Source organism: Xenopus tropicalis, chromosome 4 (assembly GCF_000004195.4).
Source record: "Xenopus tropicalis strain Nigerian chromosome 4, UCB_Xtro_10.0, whole genome shotgun sequence".
NCBI lineage: Eukaryota > Metazoa > Chordata > Amphibia > Anura > Pipidae > Xenopus > Xenopus tropicalis.
Genome location: NC_030680.2, coordinates 128572288 through 128587093, shown reverse-complemented (window position 1 = coordinate 128587093; position 14806 = coordinate 128572288). Strand labels below are relative to the sequence as shown.

At 39.9% G+C, this 14806-nt stretch overlaps 1 protein-coding gene and 3 non-coding genes across 4 annotated transcripts; 3 read left to right on the top strand and 1 right to left on the bottom strand.

Annotated features, from left to right (window-relative positions):
- Nucleotides 1-223: 223 nt before the first annotated feature.
- On the bottom strand, nt 224-3599 carry LOC100496897 (olfactory receptor 5I1). The gene is made up of 2 exons (XM_004914310.4): nt 3461-3599; nt 224-2672 (listed from the first exon to the last, which is right to left on the bottom strand). The coding sequence occupies exon 2, from the start codon at nt 2670-2672 to the stop codon at nt 1698-1700; it is 975 nt and encodes a 324-aa protein (XP_004914367.1). The 5' UTR covers nt 3461-3599; the 3' UTR covers nt 224-1697.
- Nucleotides 3600-10500: 6901 nt separating this feature from the next.
- trnar-ccg lies at nt 10501-10573 on the top strand. Its single transcript has one exon. It is a non-coding gene; the product is annotated as a tRNA-Arg (tRNA).
- Nucleotides 10574-11114: 541 nt separating this feature from the next.
- On the top strand, nt 11115-11187 carry trnar-ccg. The gene has a single exon. It is a non-coding gene; the product is annotated as a tRNA-Arg (tRNA).
- Nucleotides 11188-14295: 3108 nt separating this feature from the next.
- Nucleotides 14296-14367, top strand: trnar-ccg. The gene has a single exon. It is a non-coding gene; the product is annotated as a tRNA-Arg (tRNA).
- The last annotated feature ends 439 nt before the right edge of the window (nt 14368-14806 follow it).

The following is a 14806-nucleotide window of genomic DNA, read 5'->3' as shown; positions in this document are numbered from 1 at the left end:
TTTTATTATTACAGAGAAAAGGGAATCATTTAACCATGAAATAAACCCAATAGGGCTATTCTGCCCCAATAAGAGGTAATTATATCTTAGTTGGGATCAAGTACAGGTACTGTTTTATTATTACAGAGAAAAGGGAATCATTTAACCATGAAATAAACCCAATAGGGCTGTTCTGCCCCCAATAAGGGGTAATTATATCTTAGTTGGGATCAAGTACAGGTACTGTTTTATTATTACAGAGAAAACCCTTTTTAAAGATGTGAATTATTTGTTTAAACTTGAGTCATTGGAAGATGGCCTTCCCGTGATTCAGAGCTTTCTGGATAACAGGTTTCCGGATAACAGATCCCATATCTGTATTTGATTTTTTAATGGAAAACATCACAATTCCCAATCGGAGAACTATGATAGTATTATTACATCTTGAAGTGTCACATACTTATTGTGTTTCCCTCATAAGATAAATTATCCTTAATGTTTGTCTAATTTTATTTTACATATACATGCTCCGATTAAATTATTAAAGGGCAAGTAACAGCTCCTTGAAACAGCCTGCCTATGAAATAACAATATGATTATATTCTGTTGCACACTGCATGTGAGGGTTGGAGGGGTGAGGAGAGCATTCTCCGGATCTCTGTAGGGCCCCCTAGGTGCCTCCACCATATTCAGCCATTCACATGTCCTATTGTGCGCATTACTGCAGTTTGCTTCTGACCCACTTGGCTGGAAGTGACATCACTGATAAGTCCCAGTTCCTTTTCAGTCAATCACCAGTTTTAAATGATGGTTACTTTGGGGCCCCACGTTGATCACAATCACATTTAACTTCTCCTTTACCCACTGAAGAGTGCATTTCATATTGAAACCAGAAGTGACACAAGTCCACTGTGAGCGTGCACATATACATGGTGCCTGAAGCGCCCAATTGCCTTTTTGTTGCATCACCTGTATAGTTACTGGTGCAACTTTTAAGTTTATTTATTAAAAAAATTGCTGAAATAGGTAACTGGTTCAGCAAACATGACCTATAGGGAACCTTTTAAGTAAATTAATATTCTGGAAAGTAGTGTTTTCATGTCAGTATCACTTTAAGGTAAAGACTAGCTATTGTGACCAGTTAGGAACAGGACAGGTAGGATAAGGATGGAGCAGGTCAAGAGACAGAACAGGCAAAAGCAGAATGGGCAAAGGGACAAGACTAGGCTGCATAGACTTAGGAACTGGACTGGAGCAAGAGGAGCAAGAACTAAGGACAAGCCACAGAGTTGAAGCTATCAGAGGCCAATGCTTAGGCCAAGAATTGAAGTCAAAGAAGGGTTTAATAGGGGCTTGACCAAGTGGGATTGGCTGACTAATAGTGCTGCTGGGTTATGATAGGGTGGCAAGGAGAAACCCTGAGAATAAATGATGATGAGAGTACATGACAGATGAGCGAACTCACCAATGCGCTTGGCCTGTTGTTTAAGGAGAGTTTCCAGAAACCTTTAGGTTCCTTCTTCAATCCCACCCAATCCTAACATGAATTCATTTTCAATTTTAGCCTCTTTCTGTGCTAGAATACAGGTTACACTAATATTCTGTCAGTCATTAGTCACTATTACCATACTGGCCTTCAAGGAATATATAAACAAATGCTCATACTTGCATTCAGGACGGGCTTAATCACTCATTACAAAATTGTTAAAAGGTATTTATTAATGTAATAAATGTATATTTGCATGCATTGGACTTTGCTTAAACAGTATTTTTCCAAGTGCTTTCTTTATTTCCTTATTTCTCAGTGTATATATCAAAGGATTCAGCATTGGGGTGATGATAGAATAGAACACTGTTATGAACTGATTGGCTGACCAATAAACTGCCATGGGTTGGACATACACAAAAATACCAGTCCCATAAAAGACTGTAACCACAGTTAAGTGAGATGCACATGAAGAAAATGTCCTGTACCTTCCTTGGGCCGAATTGATTTTCAGAATGCTCCTGACAATATAACTGTAAGATACGAGAGTTAGTATGAAACAAATAGGACCCAGAATTCCAGGCGTCGCAAGAAGCATAATTTCATCCATGGTTGTGTCAGAACACGATAGTTTAATAAGGGGTGTAGCATCACAGAAGAAATTATCCACTTTATTGTACTGGCTGAAGGAAAGCCTTAATAAGAAAGCTGTGTGGAACGTGGAGTGAATAAAACCGCCAGCCCATGAACACACTTTCAGCGTCATAACCACGGCTCTTCTCATAATAACACTATAACGCAAGGGGTTGCATATGGCTACATAGCGATCATAGGACATCGCAACAAGGAGAAACATTTCCGAACTCCCTAATACATGGAAGAAATACATTTGCGCTATACAGCCATAGAAAGAAATGGTCTTTCTGCCAGTCAGCTGAAGGTCCAGCAATTTAGGAACAGTGACAGAGGAGTAGCAAATGTCCAGAAATGCTAAATTGGTCAGGAAATAATACATGGGGGTCTGGAGGTGGGCATCCAGCTGTATAATTGAAATAATGACAGCATTGCTAGCTAAGGTAATTATATAAATAACCAAAAATGATATAGAGAGCAGCAGTTGGACTTCATAGATGGAGGATATGCTGGAGAGAATAAATTCCTGTACATTGGCTTGGCTGGAATTCAGACGGAGAGCACAAACTTTCATCTGGGAGATAATGAGAAGATAGGAAATAAAGTGGAAGAAAAATACACAAATATGTGGAATCCCACTATTTATAGAGACAGAAGCTTATTCCCTTGCCCTGAGCATAAGCAGAGACTGACTGGTTCTCTGCCAGTGTATGCCATGCTTTCCCAGAATGCCTAATTAGGGGCAAATACAGTATGTATATCAATTAGGATGTGATAGGGTGCAATTGCAGTTAGATAGAAGTTCTGGGATTTTGCAGAGAGCATTTTAGACACAATGATAAACAGAATTTTTCATGTGTCTATTTTTGATAGGGAACTATGGCATCTGCAGTAGCTCTTTTGGTTTCATTAGGAAAAATGTAACTAGAGAAATCGGAGGAAGTGATCACAAAAAGAAGGCGCTGCATTCATTGTAACGCTACAATAGGGAATATGGTTCAAAGCTGGCAGGTAGACTATTTTGCCATTCACATTTAAGGATTTGATCTGTCTGCAGTAATATTGGCACAGTGGCACTTGTATCTATTATGTCTGTGCACTGGCATAACTACAGAGGATGCCGACACCAGGGCTGGGTCACAGGGTTTGCTTGCATTATAATTGTTACAAATCCTCCTTCCCCAGCCATTCCCCTACCCTCTATGGCCCAAGTTGGTGATCAGGTGGCATGGGGGGGTATAGGGGTATGGGGGCAGCATATTGTATTTACCCTGTTAAGTATGTGGAAGTCAGATGTGAGTCCTGAGCATATAATTCAGTTGTTCCAAAGTGGCAATATGCTGTAATTTTTGTTTTACTCACCTCTGAATTAGATGCAAGTTGGTAAGTATGAGGTATTGCTATTGGGATTTAGCCAAATGATCCAATTTCAACAGGTCCAACTGGCATCATATTAAAATCAAAGACCTTAGAGACCCGAAGCAGCCCAGCAGAAGTAAGAAGGCTTTTGGAACCAATAAAGAAAAACAGAAAACCACATTATTATGGCATCTAAGTGATATATACAGAATCATGAGCATGTAGGTGTCCCTCTGTCTTACCCTAGATCCAAACGAATGTTATTTTCTTGGTACTGACTGCTCTCAGTTATTTCATATATATATATATATATATATATATATATATATATATATATACAGTATATCAGGGTTGGATCATTATGTCTGGCTTATTATGTAGCTAATTAGATGTACCATTAAGTATATAGTTCTCTGGAGCTGTTATATTGTCCCTGTGGTTTTGCAGGAAATCCAGAAGGGTGAGCAGGCAATTAAGGATCTCAAACAATAAATAACCACTGTTTTAAACAAACCAAGAAAGGTTTATTTACCTGCATTTATATTTGATATTTAACCCCTTCTACTCCACTCACAGAGCCACGTGTCAGCAGTGGAGTGGCTAAAAAAGACAAGACCTCTTTATTTGACACTGTCCCTTTCTGTTGCATTCTTTTTTATTAAAGATATATTCAACATTATGAAAGACTGTAAGGTAAACTGGAATGTTCATCAAGTGTTCTTCTGACAGTATTCATTTTTTTTGTAAATTCATTCGAGGTTACTTGCTAAGCCAGGTATTAAAATAAATCCATACGCCTAAGCAACCGAAAGTAAAAATGTTGACATGGAGGTGGAGTAATGCCAGATCCTGGGCCTAGGTGGGGGCAGAATGAATGTAGTGTTGCAGGAGCTGAGACTGGGCACCATTTTGTGGATCTGGAGCAATGTCCTACCAACCCACCCAGGGATTAGTAAATAAGTGTTGGTGTCAAGTAAGAGTGCTTGGCTATTGTTTGGTGCAGGCATGGGTCCTGCAAGAGTGGTGACAAGTGATTGCCTGGTTTCAGGTGTCAGATGTCAGATAGCCCAACAAGATGGTTATTCCTGGCAAGCATTCTTTGCGAATAATTTTATGTATTTTTTAAATTAAGAAAACATTTGGATTGCAAATTCATATGTTGGCCTTTTCAATCCCAAGAACTGGATGTCATTATTGTGTCAAGCAGAAAGGGAGAAGTAAAGGATGAAGGTAAGAGGTGAGTAAGAGTAAGACCAGGGGTACTCCTCTCCCGCAGGGATTGATGCTGCCCTTGTCATTGTAGACTATTTATCTGATTTGCATGGAGCATCATTTCAACTCATCTCTTTGTTTGTTTTAACCTGATCTGCCCACTTCAAGTGAGATACTGACTGCATATTGTGGTGTTTGTAGTCTCTCTAGATATTATATGAAGCCTAATTATTATTATACAGTGGGTAGATATCCCTGATACAATATGTTACTACCACTATCTACCCCTCCAAAGCCTTTTGTACATAGTCGTACAAGTGTGACCCACATAGTTAGTTGATACATTTATGGTTCCCTCAACTTTTCTGCTCTATGGGGACCAACAATGTGTTGATAAAAAATGAAGGTACTTTACACTAGTCTAGGGTTCTTTATGCCTATTGGCTTTTCCTTTTTAATGTGAGATAATTATTGCTTTTCCTATTTCCCTCAATTCATTCACAACCCACCCCTACCTCTATAATTGTTAAAAATGCATGACTGTTAAAATGCTTTTGAAGACTATGCATGAAATTAAACATCCTGCCACTTTTTATACCTTTTAATGCCCCTCATTTATTAAGAAGCTACAAAATGATGTCCCTCAGGGCAGTAGATTCTTATTCAGTACAGTCCTTTGGTTTGAGCCAGCATAGTACAAGAAATGGTAATGCCATCAGGAGCCCACCAGAAAACCTAGAACCATGGGCCCACTCTTTAAATTATTATTCCTCCTATACTACCTCAATCTCTCTATTATCTTAGTCTCTTTTCTTTACATACTATACTCTATTATTCCATGTATTAAGCCTCTTTGTTCCCATACAGAAATAGACCAAATAATTAGAAGCAAAGGGTTCCCTGACACCTGGGCCCACCGGGAGTTTTTCAGGTATCCCAGTGGACCAGTCCGACACTACACAAGGCCCTGTACATATGTTTGGCTTTATTGATTGCTAAGTACAATGTTTAAGCTCCACTTTCTACAAGAGTTTTACACCACTTACACTAGGAACATTACTTTCTGCATGTCTTCTAAGCCCTAACACCCCTAAAAATTATTGAGAAAATTTGCACAAAAATGCAAAACAACTCAAGTCATCGGGGTGTATAACCAACAATGCGCTACAACAGGGATTGTTCTATCATAAAGGGATTTGATTAGGTAACGCTTAATGAGACCCATGATGATTAGACCTAGAATAACAGTTTAATCAAGCACATAAAACACTAACTTATTAGTGTTTTTCAGTACTCAACATATATTCAGCAAGCTTTAATAAATGGGGTAATGAGCATTTTATTTGTTATCGATACAGAATGCTGTTGGTTGGATATCATTAATATATATTCAAATAAGTACTCTCATTACTGTGTAAATACATTGGTATAAAAATCAGAGCATTCTGTAATGGGAACACGTGTTTTTAACAAAATACAACAGTTAATGGAGCTTCCCCAGCAGAATCCTGCATTGGAATCCATTTTTCTATATTAAATTTTGAGATGCGATACGGGGCTAGCCATATTTTTAGTTTCCCAGGCGCCCTCAGTAATGTGACTTGTGCTCTGATAAACTTCAGTCACTCTATACTGTTGTGCTGCAAATTGGAGTGACATCTCCCCCCCAGCAGCCGATCAGCAGAACAATGGGAAGGGAGCAAGATAGCAGATCCTAGTAGATATCAGAATAGCACTTAATAGTAAGTAATCCAAGTCCAGCTTGGGACTCCTCCAGTTACATGGGAGCTAATGTGTAGCGCTGGCTCCTTCTAAAAGCTCAGACTAAGGCACAATGCACTGAGATGGCACCTACACACCAACATTACAGCTAAAAAATACATTTTTATGTTTACATGGCAGTTTGCCCATTCTTTCTGCAAAGTAACTCTGCTAAAGTACATAAATACACAAAAAGGGGAGTTGTGGGAGCACTCCAAGGCTAAGTAAAATATACAAGTGCAATGGAAGTGCAGAGTACTAGCTGCAAAACAGTTCACTTTGAACATTGTTGTTATGTTCTTATAAGAGATAGTTTGTGCTGATTCTGTTGCAATTTGCATTTTGCTCCCTCTAGTAAATGAGGTCCAAAATCTCTATCAGAAAATTAAGATTTTGAGTCTCTGCCTCATACTGTAAAGTGGCCCAATACCTGACCCTAAGGGCTCTGGTACACGGGGAGATTAGTCGCCCGCGGCAAAACTCCCTGCTCGCGGGCGACTAATCTCCCCGAGTTGCCTTCCCCCTGCCATCCCACCGGCGAACATGTAAGTCGCCGGCGGGATGGCAGACGCGGCGGCGCGATTTCGCACAAATCGCCGAAAAAGATTCACAAGGCTTTTTCGGCGATTTCCCGAAATCGCCCCACCGCGTCTGCCATCCCGCCGGCAACTTACATGTCTAAGGAGTGGTTGTTGACTCAAGTCCACTTTGGGTCATAATTCTTTTAGAATTACTTTTAATCACCAGTCATATCAACAGCCAGCCATTTATGATCACTAAACACACAAACAACATTTTGAGGCTAACCAATATATTCTCTACAATACCCAAACTAAATTAGTAGTACAAAAGCTTGACATTTGTTTCCCTTCTTACAATATTGCATTCAAAGACTGCATTGAACTTCTTATAGAACTCAGCTGGAAGCTGCTATATAGGAAGGAATTTTTCCCCTCTGAGGAAAATAAGAGAGGCTTCAGATGGGGTTTTTCGTCTTCCTCTGGATCAACTAGTAGTTAGGCAGGTTATATATAGGCATTATGGTTGAACTTGATGGACATACATCTTTTTTCAACCTAACTTACTATATTGGACTATATTGGTGCTTGTTAAATTCTATGAAGATTGAATCTTGGACACAGTAGCCTCATAGCCCAGGGCTCCCGTGAACCCAGCAGGCTGCACTCTTCATCTCATGATGGAGGCCATAACAAAGAAGCAATCTGCATAATGTTTTATTGAATACATTTTTAATTAGTATTATTTCTCTTTCTACAGTCATTATCACTGCTTGCCTTGTGCAGGCCCAGTGGCTTAATGGATAAGGTATCAGCCTCCAGAGCTGGGGATTGTAGGTTCAAGTCCCACCTGCGTTGATGTTGTTAAATTAAATGGATTTGATGCTTGCAACAAATCATTAGACCTATTGACTAGCAGTTACTAAATGAATGATTAAATTAGAGATTATAACTATAGATAGTATTGCCACCCTTCTGGCTTCGAACTGGACAGCCCTGTTTTTCAGGGGGCTGCTAGTTAAAAACTTTCTGCCTGTTTTCAATCTGAAAACCAGACAGAAATCCAGCCAATCACGCCCGAGCAGCACAGTAACTTACTAGTGGCATCATAGCTAGTGATGAGCAAATCTGTGAAACGGTGAAAATGTTGCGCATCAAAAAAATTGTCAGCCGCGATTATTCTTTTGTCGCCCAGCTATTGTTTTGTCGCCCCCGGCTAGTGTTTTGTTGCCCGCGGCTATTGTTTTTTCGCCCCCGGCTAGTGTTTTGTTGCCCCCGGCTAGTGTTTTGTCGCCCGCGGCAATTTTTGGACGCGTGGCAAATTTTTTCATCCGATTCTCGAAACAATTCACCAATGGCAAAACGCGGAAATTCGCCGTGAATCCATGCCTGGCGAAACCTTTTGCCCATCACTTATCATAGCCCTATCCAAATACATCACTGCCTCAGCCCCTGACATCACTGGTCCTGCCCCTGATGTCATCAGCATGTCCCTTTGCTTGTTTAACTATGGGCAAATGTGGCAACCCTCACTATAGATGTTAAGTGAGCACTGTGCATTAACACATTTTTCATAGGAGGGCCTATGCTTTCATGGTTTATACGAGTCAATGCTGATTCAAATAATTTTCCATTTTCTGTCACGAGTGGGATTGTTTGTCTAGGACTTATGAACAACTAGTCTTTTAAACTAAATTTCAATTACATTTTACAAAAAAAGATGGCATTAGCAATGGTAACTATATACAATATCTTTAACTGAGTACAGTATATTTAATCATGTCTTAGTTGAAGGAAACAATTATAGGGGTCCTCTTTTGAAACATCAGAAAGTTACAATAATATGAAATTCAATGAATTATGGGTTCAAATCCCACTTAGTTTGGGATGTTTGAAATTAGTTGCATTGATGGTGCCTGCTTTCAATTTATTCATCCCACTCTTAAAGTGGGGGATCATCTTCACATAAATGAAGCTATTTTTGCAGATTAGGTAACATTGATAAAATATGTTATGTATCTCTTTAAGAACATGTCTACTGTTTTAGAGAAAATGACCTCTGAAGGTAGCGTTTCTGTATAGGGCAGGAGTCAGTGAAGGCACCAGGGGAGGGGGTCGCCGACCCCTTTCTGCACAGGCCTGTGTCAGTGTATTGAAGCTCTGTGTAACGCTGAGTACTGGCAGTAGGAGCTTCTAAAGCTACTGCACATGTCTACTTCCTATCTCTTTCTTCCTGCCTCTCCTCTGATTGGCTGTTAAAGTTACACATGGTCCGGTGCTGTCTCCTGCTATGTTTGGGGCGGGAGGGGGGTGTAGGGGGGGCAGGAGGGGGGAGTAGGGGGGGCAGCTCCCATGACTCACACCCTCCTCCTCCCTGAAAACTTTTTCTGTGTGAATTGCAGCTATTACAGTAAGTTTTCAGTAGTTTATTCAGAGACTCAGATACACAGTCTTTCCATGGCACATATAATCATACTCAGGGGAATATAATCTGTCAGTTTTTGGGTAGCAGTGAGAAAGGGTATCTGCTCTGAGAATTCCATAGCTTCATAGATATTAAGATGGAACCTCCTTTGTTCTGCTCAAAATGAATGCCCTCATGTCTGCTAAAGGGCCTACTGGTGCATAAAACATCAGAGAATATGGTCCCTTTTTTATATTTAGACATAGTTATCATATCCCTCATTAGGCGCTGCTTCTCCAGCGTAACCAATCCCCACAGCTAGCATTTCTTCCTAACTGAGACTTCTACTCACTCTTTTATGGACTATTTTATAAATATCCCTTTTGAACACTGGATTGAGCACCAAACAGAATATTCTAAATGGGGCCTCACCAGTGCTTTGTAAAGGGTCTGGCTTCCCAATATTATTGTATTTTCCTACCTACTGTTTATACATCTACAGACAGATGGATATTTACACACCCATACTCTCATACAGACCTTCATTTACACATCCACCGAATCTCACAGGCACTGATATAGAGATATGCAATAACTTAACTGGGAGTGTCCTTTGCCTCTTCTTCTCCTTTGTGAAGCCTAGCAAATATCTCCCCCGCACTGTTCATATTTTGTGTTTAGATCCCCAGCCTGCAGTTATAGGTAGCCAATAGTAAGAGTCAGCCATTATACTCAATAGAAAGATTGTTTCCCTTATTAAAGTATTGCATTCAAAGATTGCATTGAAAAGAAGCCACAGAAGCTTGCACTTTTTATAGATTTCAGTTGGAATGTGCTATATATTGGTGCTTGATAAATCCTGTGACTATATTGGACACAGTAGCCTTATGGGCCAGGGCTCCCTAGAACCCAGCAGGCTCTTCATCTTGTGATGCAGCCCATAATAAAGAAGCAACCTAAACAATCTCTTATTAAATATATATTTTTTTTTAGCTGTATAATATTATGTTCTACAATCATTATCACTACCCACTATGTGTGTATATATATATATAGCAGTTAGGCAGGTTATATATAGGCATTAAGGTTGAACAAGATGGACGTACGTCTTTTTTCAACCTAACTTACTGCAATGCTATGTGTGTACTGGCCCAGTGGCCTAATGGATAAGGTATCAGCCTCCGGAGCTGGGGATTGTGGGTTTAAGTCCCACCTGGGTTGTAGCTTTTCAATAAACTGAATTTAGTGCTTGCAACAAATTGTCAGACATATTGACTACCAATTAAAAAATACTAAGTGAGTGATTGGATTTGACATTATATCTATAGGTATTTAAGGGCAATAACAGATGATGATATGTCACCTGTGATATGTCTCCTCTGCCACTGGTGACTGCAAAGGCTTTCCCACTGGATGTAAATCACTGGTGGAAAAAGCCTTCGATTCGGCTTTGGGAAGTAGCCCACAGTTGCCTCTTGAGGAAACTTCAGACTGTTTTGGAAAGTAGCCGCACTGCATATGTTTCCCCGCTAGCAATATCATTTTAGCCAGTAGGAAGGAAATTCAGTGACACCTCTAATAAATGCATGTTGCAGGGCACTGCTTGTATTTACATTTAATTGCAATCAGTGCAGCCATTCTAGCTGGATTTTCTACACATGTCCCTGAAAACAAAGAAGCAACCTACCTCATTTTTAATTGAATACATTTTTTAGCTTTATTATATCACTTTCTAGAGTCATTTTTACAGTATTTATGTACTGGCCCAGTGGCCTAATGGATAAGGCATCAGCCTCCGGAGCTGGGGATTGTGGGTTCAAGTCCCATCTGGGTCGCAGTTTTTAAACTAACAGAATTAGGCACTTGCAAAAAATCATCAGACATATTGGCTAGCAATTATAGTTCATGACAATTACAAGCTATGAAATGAATGATTGCATTGGAGATTATAACTACAGATGTTTAAGTGCTGTGGGTCAAATCAGCTCTCAGTAACTACTCATATGGTAACTATATATCTTTAATTGAGCACAGTGTATTTAATCCTCAGATGCAGGAAATTACCTATAGAGAGACATTATTATACAATCCCCTTATATATTTACACATAGTTATCATATCCCCCTTTTTCCAACGTAACCAATCCCAACTTTCTTCCTAACTGAGACTTCCCATTCCCAGTATCTGCTTATTCACTCTTCTTTGGACTATTTTATTAAATATCCCTTTTGATCACTGTATGCTGTATACACTGAATATTCTAGATGGGGCCACACCAGTGCTTTGTAAAGGGGCTGGCTTCTCATTATTATTGTATTTTCCTACCTACTAATTTACACATCCACAGACAAACACAAGGACCCATACTCTAACACAGACATTCATTTACACATCCATCCAATCTCACAGGCAGTGTTGGACTGGGAACCCTGGGGCCCAAAATAAAAACCTTACACCATGGGTCCCACTATCCAAACAATTTTTCCTCCTTTCCTCACTCACTCACTCTTTATTCTCCAAGTATCTTTTATCTACTCCATCTATTTCTCATCTTTGTTCCCATTCAGAAATAGGCAATGACGATGAATTAGGCCAAGGAGCAGAAGAGCCCACTGGGAGTTTTCCTGGTATCCTGGTAGGCCAGTTTAACACTGCTCACAGGCACTGACCCAAATATATACAATAACTTTACTGGAACTGTTCTGTGTGCCGCCCTTACCTTGCCTTAAGCAGGCATTGACCCAGTGGCCTAAGAGAAAAGGCATCCGTCTCTACAGCAGGAGACTGTTGGTTCAACACCCACCTCAATTAAAGGCCCTTGCAGGTAATTGTGAATTGCAATTAAATGTTACAATAATATGATTCCATTCAAGGTGCTAACTGAGCACAGTGCATGCCAGGAAGAACACTGCTTATAGGGGGCCTATTTTGTAAAATCAGAAATAAAGAAATTTCAATAATAAAAAATAAATTAGCTTTGACAGGCTACATGTGTGGCCCCGTGGCCTAATGAAAACGCATTAACTTCCAGAGCCGGTGGCTGCAGCTTCTAAGGTTACTCAAGTGGCTTTTCATACGCTCACTTAGAAGGCATGTTAATATGCAGCCCTATTAATGAAGATTGCAACTAAAATTAACAGATTAAGTGAGCACTGTGTATTTTCTCCTTTCTCATTGAGATGATGCTACTCATTTTTTAATGTAATTTAATGTATTTCCAAGTTAAGAAAAGTTGCATTCTGGTAAAACAAATCTTTTTCGTCAACTTTCCTGGTGCAAAGCATATGTCCCAGTGGCCTGATGGAGCTGGGAATTGTGGATTCAAGTGCCACCTTGGTTGGTTGGGAACTAATTAATGATGCATGCCTCTAATCTTCATACCTATCAACAAGCTGCCAGTTATAGTAAGCTGTAATTAAATGTCACAAACTAATTATATAATGATATGTATAGAACACCAGGGGCTGCATATACACAGAGATCATATACCATTACAACACTGTTATACCCTAGGGGGCACATTTACTAATCCACAAACGTCCAAATGCGTTTTTTTCGTAATGATCAGTATTTTGCGACTTTTTCGAGCGCTCAATATGATAGTCGCGACAATTCGCGAAAGTCGTACTGGCTATGAAAAAGTCGCGACAATTCACGAAATTTGTAATGGCAATGAAAAAGTCGCGACAATTCACGAAAGTCATAATGGCTATGGAAAAGTCGCGTCAATTCGCGAAAGTCGTACTGGCTATGAAAAAGTCGCGACAATTTGCGCAAGTCGTAACGCCTACGAAAAAGTCGCAAAAAATACGAAAAAGTCGCAAAATGTTCGTTTTCCAATCCGAATTTTTCCCATTCGGATTCGGGGATTAGTAAATCAGCCCCTAGGTGTATTTTCCCACCTCCTCACAGTAGAATCATTTACACATCTATATAGTACAAGGGCTCAGTAATACACTCATACACACACTGATTTACACATCTATACAATCACACAGGCACTGAGACACAGATGTATAATAACTTGCCTTGGGCAGTTCTTTGCCTTCCCTATGGTTTCTCCTTTGTGGAGCAGACTCACAGGGGGATGAGGCATGGAGAGAAACTTTACAGAGACATGACAGCCCTTTCCATCTCATTCCAGTCCTTAAATTATCTGGCTGTCTGGGGGAGGCATTACCCACTATAGCCAGTAGTCAGATTGTTTGCATTCTTACAGCATTGCATTGAAATATTCCTTTGAAAATGTTTTTAAAGGAGAAGGAAAGTCATTTTGGCATTTTACTGCCAATAGATTTGCCACATTAGTGCCACCTAGAACACTATATTTATTCTGCAGAAAACATTAACATACCTGAATAAACAGCTTTAGAAGCTTTCTCTGTTTGCTTAAGATAGCAGCTGCCATTTTAAGCAGCTTCCTTCCTGCAGTCTCTAGCAGTAATAGCTGAGATCACACATTCCTAAGGGAGGGGGAGGGAGTTCTTAGTGTTCTGGTGGGAGGGGGAGCAGGAGAGAGGAGAGAACTGCACAGACTCTGGCCCCGGTAATTAAGGCTGTTTCTGAGAGAGGAAGTCAGACACTGGAACAATACATTTACAAAAAAGAGACAAGAAATCCTGTGTTTCTTTGGATAGAGGATTCAGTGCAGCATTACTGTAAGTGCTTATGGCTGTATTTACATAGACCTTACTGATAAAGCTTACTTAGTTTTTACCTTTCCTTCTCCTTTCAATCAAATCTAGATGTGTGATTTCTTATACACACTGTTCCCAACAGAAGACAAAGCATGTTGCGTCCATTACTTGCACATCATATATAACTGAAAGATATTTCCATGTATTCAGAATATGGATCTTAGTATCCTTCCCTATCCCTAAGGTTGAATGAGATGGACGTACGTCTTTTATCAACCTACCTTACTATGCAATAGCGCATGTACTGGCCCAGTGGCCTAATGATACGGCATCAGCCTCCGGAGCTGGAGATTGTGGGTTCAAGTCCCACCTGGGTTGTAGGTTTTCAATAAAATCAATTTAGTCCTTGCAACAAATTGTCAGACATATTGACTAGCAATTAAAAGATACTAAGTGATTGTATTTGACACTATAACTATAGGTATGAGGATATAAGTCACCTCTGATACATCTTCTCTACCACAGGTGACTGCAAATGCTTTCCCAAATCACTGGTGGAAAAAACATTCGCTTCGGCTTTGGGAATTAGCCCACAGTTGCCTCTTGAGGAAACTTCAGAGCTTCGGAAAGTAGCCGCACTGCATATGTTTCCCCCCTAGCAATATCATTTTAGCCAGTAGGAAGGAAATTCAGTGACACCTCCATGAATCAATGTATTTGTGTTTAAGGAAATATTCATTTTATCAGCAATATTTCGCTCTCATTGTTGCCCATATTTACAATATTTTTTTTAACACTGGATGATCATTCATCGCTA

Excerpts from the sequence above, each read along its gene's own strand:
- LOC100496897 (XM_004914310.4), bottom strand. The coding sequence starts at position 2,672 with ATGAAAGTTTGTGCTCTCCGTCTGAATTCCAGCCAAGCCAATGTACAG.